Genomic DNA, 18406 nt, shown 5'->3' on the forward strand with positions numbered 1-18406 from the left:
AACATATGGGGGGGGGGGTCAGTGCTCCTCACCCAGTGTAATAACTTTGCTCATCAGATCTGACCATAAGGCAGTATTGCTTTAAATAAAAATTAAATCCGGGGAGCTAATGAAACCAAAACCTATAAGAACTATTCCAAGGCTAACCTTGTCTCTACTAAGCAATACGTTGCATAAATTCTAAACACCCCTAAAACCAGTAAACATCATAGCATATGCTGAGCTATTTACAAAATCTCTGTACACCATATTGATAGCTGTATAGAGTGAGCTGTGCCCACTCATATTAAGAATAAGACAAACTCAAAGGACAAGCCAACCTGATGAAATCGCAATGTCAATCGGTTATACAACAAAAGAAAAAAAAATCTTGGAAAGCGTAGGAGAACAAAGACATATATACTAAGAACCCCCTGACCAATCTAAACAGGCAGTTAAGAGGGCTAATTAGTATTTCAAAGGGTAAATTTAAAGACAAAATAGCTTCTCAGGCAAAGGACAACCACAAACCTTTTTACAGTTATGTCTGTAACCTCAGGGGAAATAGGCAACAATGAGCAGAACGTATTGCAAATGACATCCCCCAGAGGCGATTGTCAGCGACAGGTTCAGCTCAAATTAAAAAAAAAATAGATTGTATGTATTTTGACAGCTGAAGACCATTAGTTCTTTGCAATTCTTTTTTTTTATTTTCCCATTTTTTTGTGCCATAATGTATGGACTTCGCAACTTAACTCCAACTTAGTAAAATAGCTATCTTTTAGGCAGGTATAGAATGTTAATCATGCTTTGTACTGCATAAGAGAAATTTGTCTGCAACGGTGCAGAGGCCATATAGATGATTATATTCAGTTCAGGGGTTCCATAAAATAAGAATGTGTTTTAAAATGTTTTTTTTTTTTTTTTTTTGCGGGGGGGGGGGGTTATACAACTATCATTGCTGACATGGCATTTGTATTTGTGTTTGTCTCACAATGCCCTAAACTCTTTCTTTTGCTTTAGGTGAACTCTTATGAAGCTCCCATATGCTACCATTTATCTATTTCTAACTCTCTGGGCAGTGTTAGGAGATGAGATGGAATTTAGTTTCCTTCTAATCTGCAAATTAAGATGTGGATGCCTGCTACCTGTGGTTGCATGATAGTATTGCGATACAGTGGGTTTTCACTTGTGAAATTTTCCCAGGATGAGGTATTCTTTTAACCAGGCAGGTGGTCTTCACTTAAGGTTAGTAGGCTAGCACTGTGATATAGTACGCTCCAGACAAAACTGATTAAATGTGAAAAAAAAAAAAAAGATTAATAATCTTTATAATCTGTCAAGGAAGCCAGAAATGTATGGTCCCACAAAGAACTAGACTCAACACTTTCTTTCAGAAATATTAGCTATTTATGCATAGTTTTGGCACATTTTCTGATACCTAGAGTAGAGCATTTCAATGAAAGTGGGAGTTTACTGACAAAAATCATGCCCTGAACCAGTAAGTAAGTCTTCTTTTCAAATTAGTACCAAAACAGTGTCTGCTGCAGAATTTTAGTTTATCTGAAGGTGTAGGAGATGTAGTATCATAGTTTTCTGCAGTATTTAGATCAAAGTTAGAGAATGTTTTTTTCTCATAAAGTACGAAGCTAGGTGAGCGTGTGCAGCTTTCTGGCTTATATTTGTTTTCCGTTTTAAATTTCATTCTTCATTGTACCTTGTCAGTGGAGTGGATAAACTGCTAGGGGTTGGTCTGCTGTGGGAGAAAGTAACTCGTTTAAGAAAAAAGATGAAACGTGGACAAATCGATCTATTGCTTTCTTCCTCATGTAGGGCGGTGTCTTTATATCATTTTTGTCTAATGACCTAAAGAGCTAAGATTAAATGAGTTTGCTATTTATCATAAATGTCTTACTAGTAAAGAATAGATTTAGGCCACGTGTTTGAAAACAAGAATTAAATTGTATCAAAGTTGCTTAAGAGAGGTAAGGTGAAGTCATGTTACAGTCAAGAACTAACAAAAGTCCTTTTTCCGAGTTAATTTCTTGATTCTACCATGATTATGCCTGTCTTAAACAGCCTTGATAATATTTAATTCCTATTTTCAAAAATTCGGCACAAATCTGCTCTTTAGAACTGCCAAGACATTTATGGCAAATAGTGAACTAATGTAATCTTAGTTCTTTAGCTCGTTAGACAAAAAAGACATAAACACACAGTGTATGAGGAAGAAAACGATCAGTCGAACTGTCATTGCTTCATTTTAAAAGGGCTATTTTAATGATTGTTTATTTTTTTACTTTAATTTTTTATGCTTTTTCAGAAACTCTGTTCATAGATTCATAGGTTCATAGTTGTTTACTAGGCTAATGACCACAAGGGCTTTTTTAAGCCTATCCATGCATCCAAAATCTCTGACAAGTTCTGTTACCCTTGATGAGTGCGAGCATGGGCCTGGGAGATGAACCATTTACAGGTTACCTGTGTCCATTAGAGACATGGTGCCAAACCAGGGATGAATTTCCAGTTTCCCATCCATTTGTTCAAGTTGCACTTGAATTGGGCTAGGGAGGAACTCTGCTTCACATGGATGGGGAGCCTGTTCCATAGATGGGGTAGTCTTTGGGATACGTACCTATCTCTCCAGCAGGTCCTATTTATATCACAGGCTTGGTTTAAGGCTTTAGAATGGGTAAATCTAGGGCTGTCTGTTTTTTCTAATGATTATTGTACTATAACCCGATCATGTAATTAGAAACCTGTGAGGATCGAGAGTGAACCTGCCTGAATCATGCCCCTCATATCATCACAAAGAAATTCCAACCTACACATTAAATGGGGTACATACATGCCAGGACATGCCCCAGTCCAGATTAGATAAATGCTTTCTGCTTAATCACTGTTATATGAACTTGACAAAACTCTGAACCATAAAAAAAAAAAAAAAACATGAACCTGATGTGACACACAAGGAAGTGCCTTACCTAATATCAATTCTCAAATGAATTGGGATAACTGAGATAACAGACAATGCAGTTTACAGCATCAAAAACACTGGACACTCCTATACGTACTTGTTTTTACTGTATAATCAACTAATTGACCTCTTTTCCTTAAACAAGTTATATTTTCCCACAACAGACCAACCCTGAGCAGTATATCCACTACAGTGACAAGGCCCATTGAAGAAAGAAATTTAGAAGGAAAAAAAATATAAACCAGAAAGGTTCATCTAGTTTTGTTTTTATTTTTTTAAGCTCACCCCTCCACATTCCAAGGGAAGAGAAAGCTTTGCAGCTGATGACCACATTCTGGACTTAGCAAGACCATTGAAGTCATTCATTTTTCTCATATACTATCATGACACAATTTTTGTATGTTTTTCACATGGCATAATTGCCAGATTAGGTCCAGCCTGTGAAAACCAGAATTGGTGGTAATCTTAATTGCTTGCTAATGATTGGCAATAGATTTTTATGTGCCGAGTTGCTGGCCATGACGCACAACCTTCAACAAAGGTACGCCCATTCACACGTCTCCACACAGAAGACGCTGTAGCTGAGAATTGAACAGGACAATGTCTTACTGTGAGGCGACAACGCTACCACAGCACCACCATGCGTTTCTAATGCTTCACCTTAGCTGGATTTGAACAGAGGCAGCTATGTGTTACAATAAACAGATGTACCCTGTTAAGATCTGAAAATAATTCCTGTGCGTGAGTACCCTGTTACCCTCTTACAAATCCTTCTCAACAATCAGAAAGAAGTATAACATTTAAATCTAGATGTGATTTTACATTGTAAAACCTTTTCTGCAAGGCTACTGCCACTCACTCACTATGTCTGGAGATTCAGTTCAGCAGGGATTAAGCACTGTTATTACTAGTCTGACCTAAGGATTTAAATTCCCCACCCCAATTAATAAAGAAGGTTTAAGAAGAATGATTGTAAATGAAAAGCAGAAACTTTCCATTAAAATCACTGGTGGAATTTAATGGGATCCTGGCTTTAACACTGAGTGGATACTAAAACCCAAACTCTGTAACAGAGACAATGATTTTAATACAAGTCTTGCTGGATATCCTTTGCAACTTTTTCACTATCTGGAAAAGACTTCTCCTTTAGTAAAATTATTTTGGCAGGCCCACCTTTGGAAGGCCTTCCACTATTTGCTAGCACCATTTCAGGGTTGTAGCCACAAAATTCAATTCTGTACTCAAAAGCTCTTTTTTTCCTACCTCCCAACTGACCTGGCATTTAAAACAAAGGGCACATCTTTGAAAATGTTGTCACCCTCCAGCATCATTTTCAGTGATTCCTTCTAAAACTATTAAAGATGTATTTTTTAGATAAGGAATCCTTTCTGTAAGCAAGTTATATACCTGTTGTTAGAGGTGTTATTTTAGAGAACTATAGACATAATATAGCATGAAAAAGCTACAATGTTTCTGAGTGATATAAATAAAAAATGAACACTATAGAATACCAAGAGTGTGCTTAGCTATACTCTTGCACCAGGTAATTATGTGAGTAAAGCAGGACCTTAATATATGGTACGTATCTACTTGCAACTTCCTTCAAGACTTTGCATGCACTCCCTACTAGCTGTAAAATGCAGTTTCCCTTACCATTTTGGCAAGAGGCTTGAAATGAAATGTTGACAGCAGTCCCCGGCAACTTGGTCCTAATACAGCTCATTACAAATTGCCTCTTCATGTAATGGTTTTAAGGGAGACATACTATATGTTACTTTATCGTACACAGACTTCATCTGATGTAATTAGCTGACTGTCCATCCTTTGCAGTTTCCATATTAGCATCTGAGGACATCTCAGATGGTTTTAACCTGATCATCACATACTGATTCACTGTAGCACAACATGTTTTTATACTTTGAAGTGACACCCCGACTCCATGTACAAAATGGGAAAAGGGATTGAGGATGGATGGATGGAGTATAGTTAGGGTGCCTTACTATTGCTATTGCCATCCTGCTGACTGGGAACAACTGCACTTTCTGTCCATTGCTCCGCCCTGTGTCTTGTGTATTATTTCACTCTCTCCCTGTTTTTCCTAAGTAGTGACATTTGGAATGATCCGTTTTTAGAATAGCTGCTTATTATATCTACAAACTCCAGTGCACACCTCATACACTTAGCTGTCACGTGGTGACATATGACCATTAGGCTTGGAACAAGCACTGTCACCAGTGGCCTGAGCATCAGACTGCTACCTTGTAAACCATTCCACACTCCACATACAATAACAGCAAAACAATTGGTCTGCATAGAACTCTTGTACTTAAGGATCTGCACTCACTGTTTCTTGTCCTTTTATTGGCAACACACTCTTTAAATGTGATATTGTATATTGTTGAATACGTAAGCAATGCAACATCAGATGTCCATTTGTAATCATCTTCACCAGATTATCGCTTCTTATTTTTCCTTGTAGATTGTCTATTACATCATTAATCAGGTTTGCTCACCACAGCTTAAACTACCTGCTGTATGCCATAGGAAGCCACGTGAAGCCCACTCTTGTCCCTTCTCTAGGCTATGTCGTGGACCCTGCATGCTGGAATATGGAGCACAACACAATCCATGGCTGATCTGCTGTGGAATATGACATCCTACTTACCTACATGGTTTATCAAGTACTAACTTACTTGTGAAGTGCTTCATTTAGAATAGTTCATAGAAATAAAAGAAAAAGATGTGTGCTATTGAAGGAATGAAACATTTACCCCTCAAAGACTGTTATACGTACATATAGACCAATGAGAAATAAAAGCAAGAGAAATTAAACAAAAGCTAACTTGTGATTATGCGTAATATTAACAAACCAAAACCCTAGATAAGCACAGGCATTTCAAGCGGAGAATAAATCTCTTGCATGGAAGAAAATTTAAGAGATGTTTATTTGCTTTGTCTAAGATACTTGCTTTTTTTCTGGCGAGATATAATCTGTTGTACTTCTTTTCAGAAGAATATGGCTGCCTACACTGCCAATGCATTACGTTTATTCAGGGATAAAGACACCAGGGTGCATGCCAAGATTCTCTGGCATCATGGTTCTGAGGGTGGTGTTATTGATGAAGACAGTGTCACTGTCATTTCCCAGAAATAGCTAAAGAATATGTTTCCTGCAGATAGTTCATGTTTTAAACTTATCACTTAATGTAACCATGGTTTCAGAAGTGTGGTAGATGGCAAAGGTGTTCAAAGTACCAGATATTTTCTGGATGATGATGATGGAAAAATGTTACCACACATTGTCAGATATTTTTTTTTCTGTTAAGTAACAGCTGTTACCACTTATTGTGACAGTCTGCTATATACTGAGTTGGTAAAAAAATGTATCCTGAATAACTTACTGAAATATCTTATCATAAGTTTTTTCCTCCCTTGACACTATCATTGGCCTTGGTCTCACTATAGTAATAAAGTGAGGCAAAGAAATGTGAAGTTGTGCAGGTGCAGAAACTCACACTGAACTTGTCAGTAAGGGATAACTGATGACTAAACGGTATTCATCCAGTGCTGCCATGCATATTTCAGTCTTGACTACAAACCAAATGACCCGAATGCGAATATCAGAACTGAAACCTAATTGAGTCAGTCAGGAGAGGCAGGACTGAATAACAAGTAGCCAAATATAATGTCTTGGAGGGAGAGTGAAGCACTTTTCGCAGCTGGAGCATCCTTTGATAGATATCAGCAGTCAGGTCCAGGAACATTTTCCGTCTGGGGAGGTTTACATGAAGATCACGTAGCTAAGTGTATCATAAATGCATGGTGGCCTTATAAGCCCAGTGTGGCATGCATTGCAAACACAGATCCATGTACCAGCAAGGACTAGCATTCAAGGGAAAAAAATGTTATCCCCTGTACGATAGCCTAAATCTGGTTGCTGATTCCTTCCCCCGTTGCCAGCAGAAAACATGGAGTATAAGTGCTGTAAATGTCCTCTGTAAAAGGGAAACATCCACATGCAGAAATGAGGTGTTAAAGGTTGGCTTAATGGGGAATGAAAGGGCCATTAGCATACCTTTTGTAGCTAAAACATATTAGTTAGTGTGCAGATGCTCTGACAAGGATACTTTCCTCCATGCTTTGAGTGAAACTTTGGCTTCACCCATGAGGGAGGGAGAAGATGGTAGTGCCGGCCATTAGTTTCTTGATAAACTCCCAGTTCTGGGTCATGAATAAATGCATGCTGACTGCCGCGGGATTTGTGGACTTGGCAAATACTTTTGACATGATAGATCACAGATTAATACAATAATAGTAGTAGCCATTAGACCAGCAAGCAGATGAACCATGCATTTTTTTTCTTTTATCCTTTTTGTCTCCCCTGCCCCTGTCGACCATTAAGTCTCCCCTGTGAAACATGGCCCATTTGTTCCTTAACACTGGGAATTTCATCCAGTGTCAGAGTGAGAGCTGACAGGAGGTTTCCATTATTTAGGCAGGCCAGAGGGTGCTTTTTGTCTTTGCCAGCATCCTGAAAATGAAGGCTTATGCTTCGCCATGCAATCCACATCACTACAGGGGCCCACAATGCCTTCTCCATATGAATGTACTTATCCACCCAGCTCCCTCAGGTGCCTGAGCTGCTAATCAAACTTGGGCCACCCAAGCCATAGTCAGGGCTTTAAACCTCTATATATGTGGAACTGTAGAGAACCATATGGTTTCCCAGCGGCATAAAATGACATCTGATACAGTCTGATTCAAAATCATGTAAAGGTAGGGAGCTTACTTGCACTGCAAGGAGATAAACGTGATTCACTTTCCCAAGAGAGGGGACATGGAAGAGAATTGTAGATGTTCTTCACTTCATCACTGTTGCTGTTTGCTTTACAAGTTATGTCCTGACAAGCATATTATGGTTAGTCAGCTTCCAAAGCTTCAGAGCACCTTCCATTCATCTAAACAGTTACACAGAATCGAGCTGACCTAACAAACGGTCTAAATTAATCTAAATTAGGACTTTCCAAAAGTCCATAGCTGTTTTCTATAGTGTTGCTCACAAACAGCTTAAGTAAAACAAAGAGTATGTTTTGTGACATGCCTATGTGACACAGACAATTTTCTGCGTATGTGAAAACAACAAGCCTTGTACTAGTTGCTCTTGAAACTATACATATATTGGAGTCTTTCTGACCAATCCATCAGTTTAACTGTTCACACTGAGAAAGTAACCAAGAGAGTTTGCAAGTTGCTTGGACTGTGTGGCAAACTTTTCAAGTGTCTACATCTGTAACCTAATAAAGCTTTTGGAGAGGGAGTGTATTGATAGACCAGACTAAGTCACCTGTGTATCATTATTCCAGCTTCATCTATCCTTCTGTCAATCCTTCACAGTATTGTTTTGATTCATGTGCCCATCCATAAACTCATCACTCTGATTTACTTAGCTGTTTGAGTTGACCGAATGCTCCCAAAGCTTATGATAATGTCATAACTGGTACTTGCACACAAGTTGCAGTACTAAAAGCTACTCACCCCCTTCCCACTACAGAAATAAAATGAATGTGGAAAAGACCTGTTTGCATGCTGTCTGCTAATCCTCCACATTCTAAAAGCCATAATAGGGACTGGCTCTTTGGACTTTCGTTATTTTGCCCCTGCCTTGTAAAATGCTGTCCCAAACCACACGTGTATCTTCCTGACCCTTTACATGACTCAATCCAAAATAAATAAATGCAGTATTAAATAAATAAATAAATACATATATATAGATAAATAAATAAAATCATGTAGAAACAATTGTTCGCCACTGACATTCAAGGCAGCTGCTCAGACAAGTCACTTCTGCATAACTGACTTTTATCTCAGCCTCTACCACAAGTGAGAATTACTAGAAGCTTGCTTTCAGCCTGATGTTTATACAGTAAGCATGTTAAAATCACTGCCTGCCTTTTACCAGCAGCTTCTATGCTTATATGTGTAAATTACATTGTATGATCTTTGGGGGTGTGGACAGCAGTTTCTGTTTTTTACGTTTATTCAAGATAAATATGGGTGTGTATCTGTACAGGGTTTCTCCTAAAATAATAGCTACCCTCATGACCAGTAGAGAAGTCATTTCCTGATCACAACTCTAAACTCCAGATGCACTTCTTGAAAGCAATATTTTTTTCCAGTGATCATGACCCTGTCTGCACCCCACAATGGAGGAAGGTTTGCCATCTTACCCCTGCCCTTAGTATTTGTAAGTTGCAGTACATAACAGTGCTAACTTTTGTGTTTCATTTACATGTAAAATATTCATTCATATGTGTTTGCTGTTTATTGTTTATTGGACTCCATACACTTTTGAAAAACCTAAATCTATGGTATGAATTTCTGTATTAAATGTTTCTTTTGTTTTGTATATCTCAACTTTAGGGCTTATTACATATTAACTTGGGAGGTCAGTTAACGCCTATTCATTTGTGTAGTTCTGGCTCAGCTGACAATTTTATATTGTATTATGTATCATTTTAGGCATTTTTGTTAATTAATTTATTATTTTAATACGGTACTTGGTTATAAGCATTTAATAATGAGCATGAACTCTGAAGGAGCAAAAGTAAGAGCTGCTAAATTTGGGTGAATGATATTTGTAAATGCAACATCTATGTCACAGATCTTATGCTGGTTTTTATTAAATATACTGACAATCAGGCTATAGCAAATCTTTTGGCTGTAGAGTCCCAATAGATAGGAGGCAACTGCTTTGTAAGATAATTCAAAGCTATAGCATAATGAGCTTATTAATTTAAGTACTTTGTAAAAGGTCCTTCCCCTCACTGCACGTTTGATTTGACATCACTGCTGGAATGCGAACCTTCTTTGTAGTGTATTGTGCATCCATATACATTTCAAAACGATCTGTTGAAGAGTAACTATTGAAACTGCAGCCATTCTTTGTGTCTGTAATTCATCTGGTTATTTATTCTTTGCAATGTAAAATGTTTTAGTTGTGATTTTTTTTCAGCAAGTACATCAAAAGCTATGTGTTTACACAATTTTCTATTTCTGAGAAGCGGTCATTCTATTTACTGAGGAGGGCTTATTATAAAGTGTTTCATGTTGCTATATGATGCTCTGCATTGAAAAACTGAGCAGTGAGTCAATGTATTACATAACATTGTTTTTGTTTTTTCTCCAGGTTCCTTTGTATTTGCAGTGACGGTTTCAGATGATGATACAGGGTCAAATGCGGAACTCCATTATTCTCTGATTGGGAGGAACTCAGAAAAGTTTCAGATCGATCCAGTGAGAGGGGCGATTATGGCAGCTGAAGAATTAATGGGGAGCTCTGAAGTTACTTTCACAGTGCAAGTGAAAGATGGAGGAACACACCCAAAATCAGATGCTACAACAGTAACAGTGAGATTTGCAAACAAAGTGGATTTTCCACAGATCAAAGTGGAACAGCAAAGGTTTACCTTTCCAGAGAACACAGCAGTTGGTAAACTTATCACTAAGGTTCTTGGGACTTCTTCCAGAGGAGGATCTTTGTCATATTACATAGTAAGTGGCAACCTTGATAATGCATTTCATGTTGACCAGCTCACAGGAGAGTTGACTCTTAAGAGTGCTTTAGACTTTGAACATTTGCAGAACTATGTACTTTGGATTGAAGCCAGAGATATGGGGTTTCCTCCCTTTTCTGCCTATGAGAAAATAGAGATCACTGTCCTGGATGTGAATGACAACTCACCAGAGTTTAAAGACTTTCCATTTCAAGGTGAAATTTTGGAAAACCTGTCTCCACGCAAAATATGTACTGTCTCAGCTGCAGATAAAGACAGTGGACATAATGCAGAGTTAGAATACACAATAGTCGATGGTAACAGGGGAAGTAGTTTTGCTATTGCCAGAGCAACAGGTGACATAAGAAGTACAAGGCCCCTTGATAGGGAGAAAGATGCTGAATACACACTAACTGTGAAAGCAACAGACAAAGGGTCTCCTCCACGAAGTTCCACTGCTAAAGTGACTGTACGAGTTTTAGATGTCAATGACAATGCACCACGATTCTCCCAGATATTTAGTGCGCATGTAGCTGAAAATGTTCCACTAGGTTATACAGTAGCAAGAGTCACAACCTCAGATGAGGATGAAGGTGATAATGCCATTAGCAGGTACTCATTAGTTGATTCAAGTCTTCCATTCTCTATAAATCCCAGTTCAGGAGACATTATTGTCATTAGGTCGCTGAACCGAGAAGACACCGACCTCTATGTACTAAAAATCGCTGCCCATGATTCTGGATGGACTGTGAGCACAGATATGACAGTATTTGTAACAGATGTAAATGATAATCCACCTCGATTTAGTTGGCCTTCCTATTTCTTGGAGTACCCTGAGGTGAATGAAGTCGGTACAAAAGTTATTCAGGTGACAGCAACAGATCCTGACTGGGATACTAATGGCCAAGTGTTTTACTTCATTAGGTCTCAGACTGAATTTTTCAAAATCAATTCTACCACTGGCGAAATATTCAACAAACAAAGTCTAAAGTATCAGAATTCAAGTAGTTTAGCATCGGCAAACATTAATAGACATAGCTTTATTGTGACAGCATCTGACAGAGGCAGTCCCGCATTAATGAGTGAAACCACAGTCATAATAAACATAGTAGACAGTAATGATAATGCACCTCAGTTTGAGTTAACAGAATATTTTACTCCTGTAACAAAAAATGCTAAAATAGGCACAAGACTGATTAGAGTTACTGCAACTGACGAAAAAGATTTTGGGCCAAATTCAGAAGTGGAATATTTTGTATCTGGTGGCAACAGCTCAAACAGGTTTAATTTACAAAGAAATTCTGGCTGGATCTCTATTGCATCATCTCTTGGTTATGATGTAAACAAGAATTTTAGAATTGAAGTTATTGCCAAAGACAAGGGAAATCCTCCGCTTTCATCATATGCCACAGTCAAGGTTGTTGTAACAGAGGAAAACTACCATGCACCAGAATTTGCTCAAAAACAGATTAGCATTTCCATTCCAGAAAGCCTTACTGTTGGGTCAGTGATCAGAACAGTATCAGCTAAGGACAGGGATCCTGATATGAATGGTTTCATCACGTATAGTATATTATCTGGAAATGATGCTGGCCTCTTCAAAATCAACACAACCTCTGGTGCACTGACTCTAGCTAAACCTCTAGATTATGAGACACAGCAGTCACATGATCTTACAGTAATTGCTGCAGATGGTGGGTGGATTTCTAAAACTGGACATCTTGGTGTTACTATTCATGTAACTGATGTAAATGATAATGTTCCTGTTTTCAATCCAGAGGAGTTCTTCACAATGGTACTTGAAAATGCTCCAAGTGGTACTACTGTATTCTCGTTAAATGCAACAGATGCTGATTCTGGTGCAAATGGCAAGATAGCTTATGCAATTCAGTCATCAGACAGTGACCTTTTTGTAATTGATCCAAACACAGGTGTTATTACTACCCAAGGATTCCTAGACTATGAAATAAAGCAAAGTTACCACTTAACTGTAAAGGCCTTCAATGTTCCTGATGAGGACCGTTGTAGTTTTGCTGATGTTAATATCCATTTGCAAGGTACAAATGAGTACATACCACGTTTTCTATCCAAACAGTACTATTTTGAAGTATCTGAGGCAGCCTCTAATGGCACAGTTGTGGGAGAAGTTTTTGCAAGCGACAGAGATCTTGGCCAAGATGGCCAGGTTTATTATATGATTTTTGGAAACAGCAGGAAGAAAGGTTTTAAGATTGATAAGAGGACTGGCCAGATTTTTGTGTCTGGAATCCTTGATAGGGAAAAGGAAGAAAAGGTCTCCCTGAAGGTGCTTGCAAAAAACCTTGGGAGCATTCGAGGAGCAGATATAGATGAAGTTATCGTTAACATCACCATTCTAGATGCCAATGACCCTCCTGTATTCAGTTCAGACACTTATATTGTACAGATTAGTGAAGGGGTACCACCAGGGACTCATCTAACCTTTGTAACTGCCTTTGACTCAGATTCAGTCCCCAGCTGGAGTAGATTCTCATATTTTCTTGGTACTGGAAATGATAATAGTGCATTTTCAATTAATCCCCAGACTGGACAGGTCACTGTGGCTGCTGAACTGGATCGTGAATCTGTAGCCATCTATAATCTGACTGTTTTAGCAATTGACTCAGGAGCACCGTCTGCTACAGGAAGTGCTTGTTTGACTGTTATTTTGGAGGATATCAATGACAACGGGCCTACACTAACAACAACGCAAGGGGAAGTCCTGGAGAACCAACGTGCTGGAACAGTTGTGGTGATTCTGGAGTCCACTGATTCAGACCTACCTCCAAACCAAGGTCCTTTTACATACAATTTGCTTAGCACTGGGACAGCAACCAATTATTTCAGTCTTAGTACTGCAGGAATTCTGACAACAACCAGGGAAATTGACAGAGAGCAAATTGACAAATTTGTTTTATCAGTGGTGACACGTGACTCTGGTATTCCACAGATGTCTTCCACAGGAACTGTGCTACTTACTGTAAAAGACCAAAATGATAACCCGTCAGAATCAAGAACTGTAGAGATCTTTGTTTATTATTTTGGAAATACATTTCCTGGTGGGATTTTAGGTAGTGTTAAACCTCAGGATCCAGATGTGTTAGACAGTTTTCGGTGCTCCCTTACTTCAGGAGTCACAAGTCTTTTCAGCATTCCGGCAAGTACATGTGACTTAAATTCACAACCAAGGTCTACAGACGGAACATTTGACCTGCGAGTACATAGCAATGATGGCCTGCACAGTGCTGTTACCAGTAATGTCCGTGTTTTCTTCACAGGGTTTAACAACAACACAATAGACAACAGTATTCTCTTGCGTGTAAAGGTCGAAACAGTTAAACATTTCCTCACTAATCACTACCTTCACTTTTTGCGTATTTCAAATTCTCACCTAACTGGGCTAGGGACTGCAGTTCAGCTCTATGGGTTATATGAACAAAATAACAGGACTTTTTTAACAGCTGCAGTAAGACGCCATGGCAATCAGTATGTAAATCCTAGTGGAGCTGCAACTTTCTTTGAAAGTATTAAGGATATTCTTCAGAGACAGAGTGGTGTACACATAGAATCTGTGGATGATGATCCATGCTCTCAGAATCCTTGCCAGAATGGAGGAAGCTGTATAAAAAGGCTTGCAGTTTCCCCCTTTCTTAAAAATCAGGAAAGCATTCCAGTTATTGTCATGGCAAATCAACCTTTGCAGCCATTTTTCTGCAAGTGTTCACCAGGCTATGCTGGAAACCTATGTGAGGCTGACATTGATGAATGCCTTCCACTACCATGTCACAATGGTGGGACGTGCCACAATCTGGTTGGTGGATTCACGTGCACTTGCCCGGATGGTTTCACAGGAATTGCATGTGAGCGAGATGTCAATGAATGCTTAGCAAATCCCTGCAAAAATAATGGAGTTTGTCAAAACTTTCCTGGAACCTTCAGCTGTGTGTGCAGAGCTGGATATACAGGTATAGCCGGAATCTCATTCTTATAAAATAATTTGCAAATATTCTCTTAGTTTAAAATACTGAAAGAAGACAAAATGACTTAACTTAGCTCACTCTCATTTACAGTGCTACAGTATTGATCCTTGTAAAATGTGTATATATGTGTATTTGCAAATATAGTGTATATTATATATTTATATGGCTAAAGCTGTATATATATATATATATATATATATATATATATATATATATATATATATATATATAAAATCTGTTTATCTCTCTCTCTCTCTCTCTCTATATATATATATATATATAGGAAAGAGACAGCTGTAGATAAATATGTATATACACACACATGCACACGCACATACATATACACACACACAAATACACACACACACACACATATACTAATAATTAACTTTTGAACTATGAGGTATGTAATAAACATATATAGTGTCCAGTAGTTACAGAAACATCATGGTAGAAAAGAAACCTCTGGAAATATAATGGGAAATATGAATATATAAATAAGCTGAAGTAATTTGTGAGTAAACTGTATGTATATGCATGCTAAACCTGACAGTTTAGCATTTATTTATTTTTTTTAATTAAAAAAGCCAATAAATTTGCATTTGGTTATTGCTTCAGAAATGCTTGCTAGGAAATGTTTAGAGTCCGTAAGTGCTTAATGATTTCTGCGACACTGCTCTGTTTGTAATGAGAAGTAAACAATGAGCAGTAATTATAACATTCGAAAATACTCTAGAGCATCTGCTGCATTTCTACTAAGAAAGGGGACTGGGAAATACATTCTTGGTTTAGATTTGTTTTAAGAATTGAATCAGCAGCACAGTGATGTGGCTATTGACATGCAGGGTCAGTGAACGTGTATATGGGTTTACAGGGACAGGTGGTCAAACTAAGGTAGCTAACCAGAGGATGAACTGGATGCTAGTTCAGAAAATGGTGTCAGAAGAGAGAGCAGTCTAGCTACCAGTACAGTAGGAAGTGGGAAGACAGGCCATGGTCATGAACCAGAAGGGATAAAATCGACTACAGATATCTGGTCGGAGGAAAAGAATGCATTCTGTACAGAGTAAATAGTTGTGCACTTATCATTAGGCTTAACTTGTAATGCTTCTTTATGTTTGTGATTCTCCTAATCTTTTAAATATAAAAACTAATGAAGACTGAAGCTGTCTAGATATAACTTGGCAAATAAAACAGTTCAAATAATTCAGAATACTGAGGCCATTTGCCAAGCATTGTAACCAAGGCTGGATTTAATCATGGTTAGGCTATAAGCTATGAAAAACTGTAGAGAAGCTATAAGATAAATAATTAATACAGAACTAGGCTATGGTGGGGAGAGGGAATGGTTAATCCATAAGGATTTTAAAAATATACCTATGATTATGCAGTTTTGAGGCATTTATTAAAAGAAAATGAACTTATGCATAATTTGGTATATGAAATGATAGTAAAACTTTAACAAGTAAAAAACATTGCGAAATTTTGGAGGTCTGTTCAGACAATGAGGCCTTAAGTTTATGCCTTTAAATTTGGTTTTGACTATAGCATCATTTCTGTCTCAGGCAAATCTGCTCTTGGCCTTTTGGCTAAGATTGAATGTAAATCATTTTAAAAATTGTAAATGTTTGAGAAGTGGATGGGAGCACTCTTTAAGATAAGGACATATTGGACATTTTCTAATAAATTGAATAATGTGGATTAGATGAAGTGATATGACAGGGGTACTTGCAGCTATGGAATGTTTTGTGCAATAATAATGGCTCACTGAGGCTGACAGGTTTAACCTATGTCTTACGGTTGTAGTTTGAAGCAAATTTGTCAAAAATGACCACTTACAAATTGGGCAGATAAATGAGGCCTACTACTGGATTGTAAATACTAAACTAATGGGAGATGTGGTACCAGTCATCAGCTGTAAAAGTCTTAGCATTTTGGGATGCATGAGACATGTAGAACTTGGAACACTTTGCTGTTTTTATGGATGCATACTGAGTTATTGGGAGGTCCAGATTTTCAAGAAACAGATGGGCACAATAACCAACAGACTCAGTCTAGGTTGTTGTTTTTCTTTCGGCTTTTCCCGGTTAGGGGTTGCCACAGCGGAACTCCGGCCCGCTAATGATTGGCAGTAGATTTTGTATGGGTGCAGAGGTGCCAGCTCGACGTCCAACCTTCAATGAAGTTACGCCCATTCTACGCATGTCTTTCGAGTGCCACTCGACCATGGGGAGGACATGCAGACTCCACACAGAAGGCGCTCCAGCCGAGAATCAAACGGGAGAACCTCTTGCTGTGAGGCATCAACGCTACCGCTACACCACCTTAATAATAGAAAACATTTATCAATTTTTAAAATAAGCCATAGCTTGCCTTATGAATCAAAAGAATGTATAGATATATTGGTATAGCGCCACTTCAATTACTTAGCCACAGAGGTCATTGACATATTCTTGGGTTCATTCATAAGTGAGAAATGTGTCACTTCCTATATGACTTAACACACTGTGCTGCTTTCTTCAGTTCTATTATCCATTCTTAAATGTCATTTCTTCACTGTGCTTGCATGCAAACATACACAGACACACAAACTTGCGAGCGCACACACACACACACACACACACACACACACACACACACACACACACACACACACACACTCTGCACATTTCAGAGCAATATTCATAGGTTCATAGGTAGGTACTAGGCTATTGTTCCTCGGGCCTATATAAGCCTAGCCTAAAAGGTACCCCGGCTTTCGCCACCCAAGAAAATTATTTTCCTGTGCCCCTGTTTAGCACAGCCACAGAAGTAATCCTCGGGGTGAATTTCCTATTTCCCATCCAATCATCAAGATTTTTCTTGAAGAGTGCTAATGAGGAGCTCTGTTTGGTATAGATAGGTAGTTTGTTCCAGAGTATGGGAAGTCTCCGGGACAGGAATCTGTCCCTCCAGCATGTTCTGTTTATTGTGGTGACAAGGTTTATGTCTCTAAAGCATGTAGCTCAGAGAGATTGGGATTTCTTTAAGTGGAGAATATCCAGCAGCTCTGGGTTTGACATAGTTTTGTATGTTAGGCAGTGATCACCTCTGAGTAGGTGATATGCAATGGAGTAAAGCTGGAGTTTTTTGAGACGGTCTGCGTAGGCCATTTGTTTGAGGCTGGTAATCCTCTTTGTGAGGTATTTCTGCGGGCTTTCCAATTGTTGTAGATGTCTTGTGGGGTACATACCAAAAGGGGCGTTGTACTCTGTAATGGGTCTAATGAGTGGCGAGTAGAGGGGAAGAATGACCTCTTTTTTCCTGGATGAGAAACCTTTTGTGATGAGGTGTGCCACATAGAAGGATTTCCTGAGTACTGTGGCTTTGTGATTATCAAAGGAGAGACTACTGTCTACCTGTGTTCCAAGGTCTCTTATCACACTTTCAGTGTTAAGTAGACTACCGCCTATGTGGTAGTTCATGGGTACAGAACTTTTACCAAAGGGGATGACAGTGCACTTTTTGGCATTGAGCTTGAGGCCATGGCTTTGACACCAGACATCTGTCTCAGTGAGGCCCTTTTGTACGATGTCCGCATTGTTAGGAGTTACGATTATGGCTCCTAGTTTGCAGTCATCTGTGAACTTTGTTAGCCAAAGGCTTTCTGTGTTAGTCTGTTCTTCAGAGAAGTAGATACCAAACAGGAGAGGACCCAGGACTGAACCCAGTGGTACTCCACTTGTCACTGGTCTGAAGTCGGATTTGGAGTCTGCTACTTTCACAGTATGTGTTCTGTCAGTGAGCCAGTTGGCAACCCATCTTGTGACACAGGGATTTATACTTAGTTTGTGAGTTTATCTATAATTCCAGAGTGGGGAATGGTGTTGAAAGCCTTGGCGAGATCTAGATAGGCTGTG

The 18406-nt window shown here is 38.7% G+C and overlaps 1 protein-coding gene across 1 annotated transcript in view; it reads left to right on the plus strand.

Moving 5' to 3' along the window:
* Window positions 1-18406, plus strand: part of FAT4 (FAT atypical cadherin 4) — an 893394-nt gene that overhangs the window by 726859 nt on the left and 148129 nt on the right. Inside the window, exon 9 of the mRNA XM_044061699.1 lies at window positions 10143-14492. Coding sequence (XP_043917634.1) covers window positions 10143-14492 — 4350 coding nt within the window. The remainder of the gene's footprint in view (window positions 1-10142; window positions 14493-18406) is intronic.

This window comes from Protopterus annectens, chromosome 2.part0, assembly GCF_019279795.1.
Source record: "Protopterus annectens isolate FY-2018-M chromosome 2.part0, PAN1.0, whole genome shotgun sequence".
Taxonomy (NCBI): Eukaryota; Metazoa; Chordata; order Ceratodontiformes; family Protopteridae; genus Protopterus; species Protopterus annectens.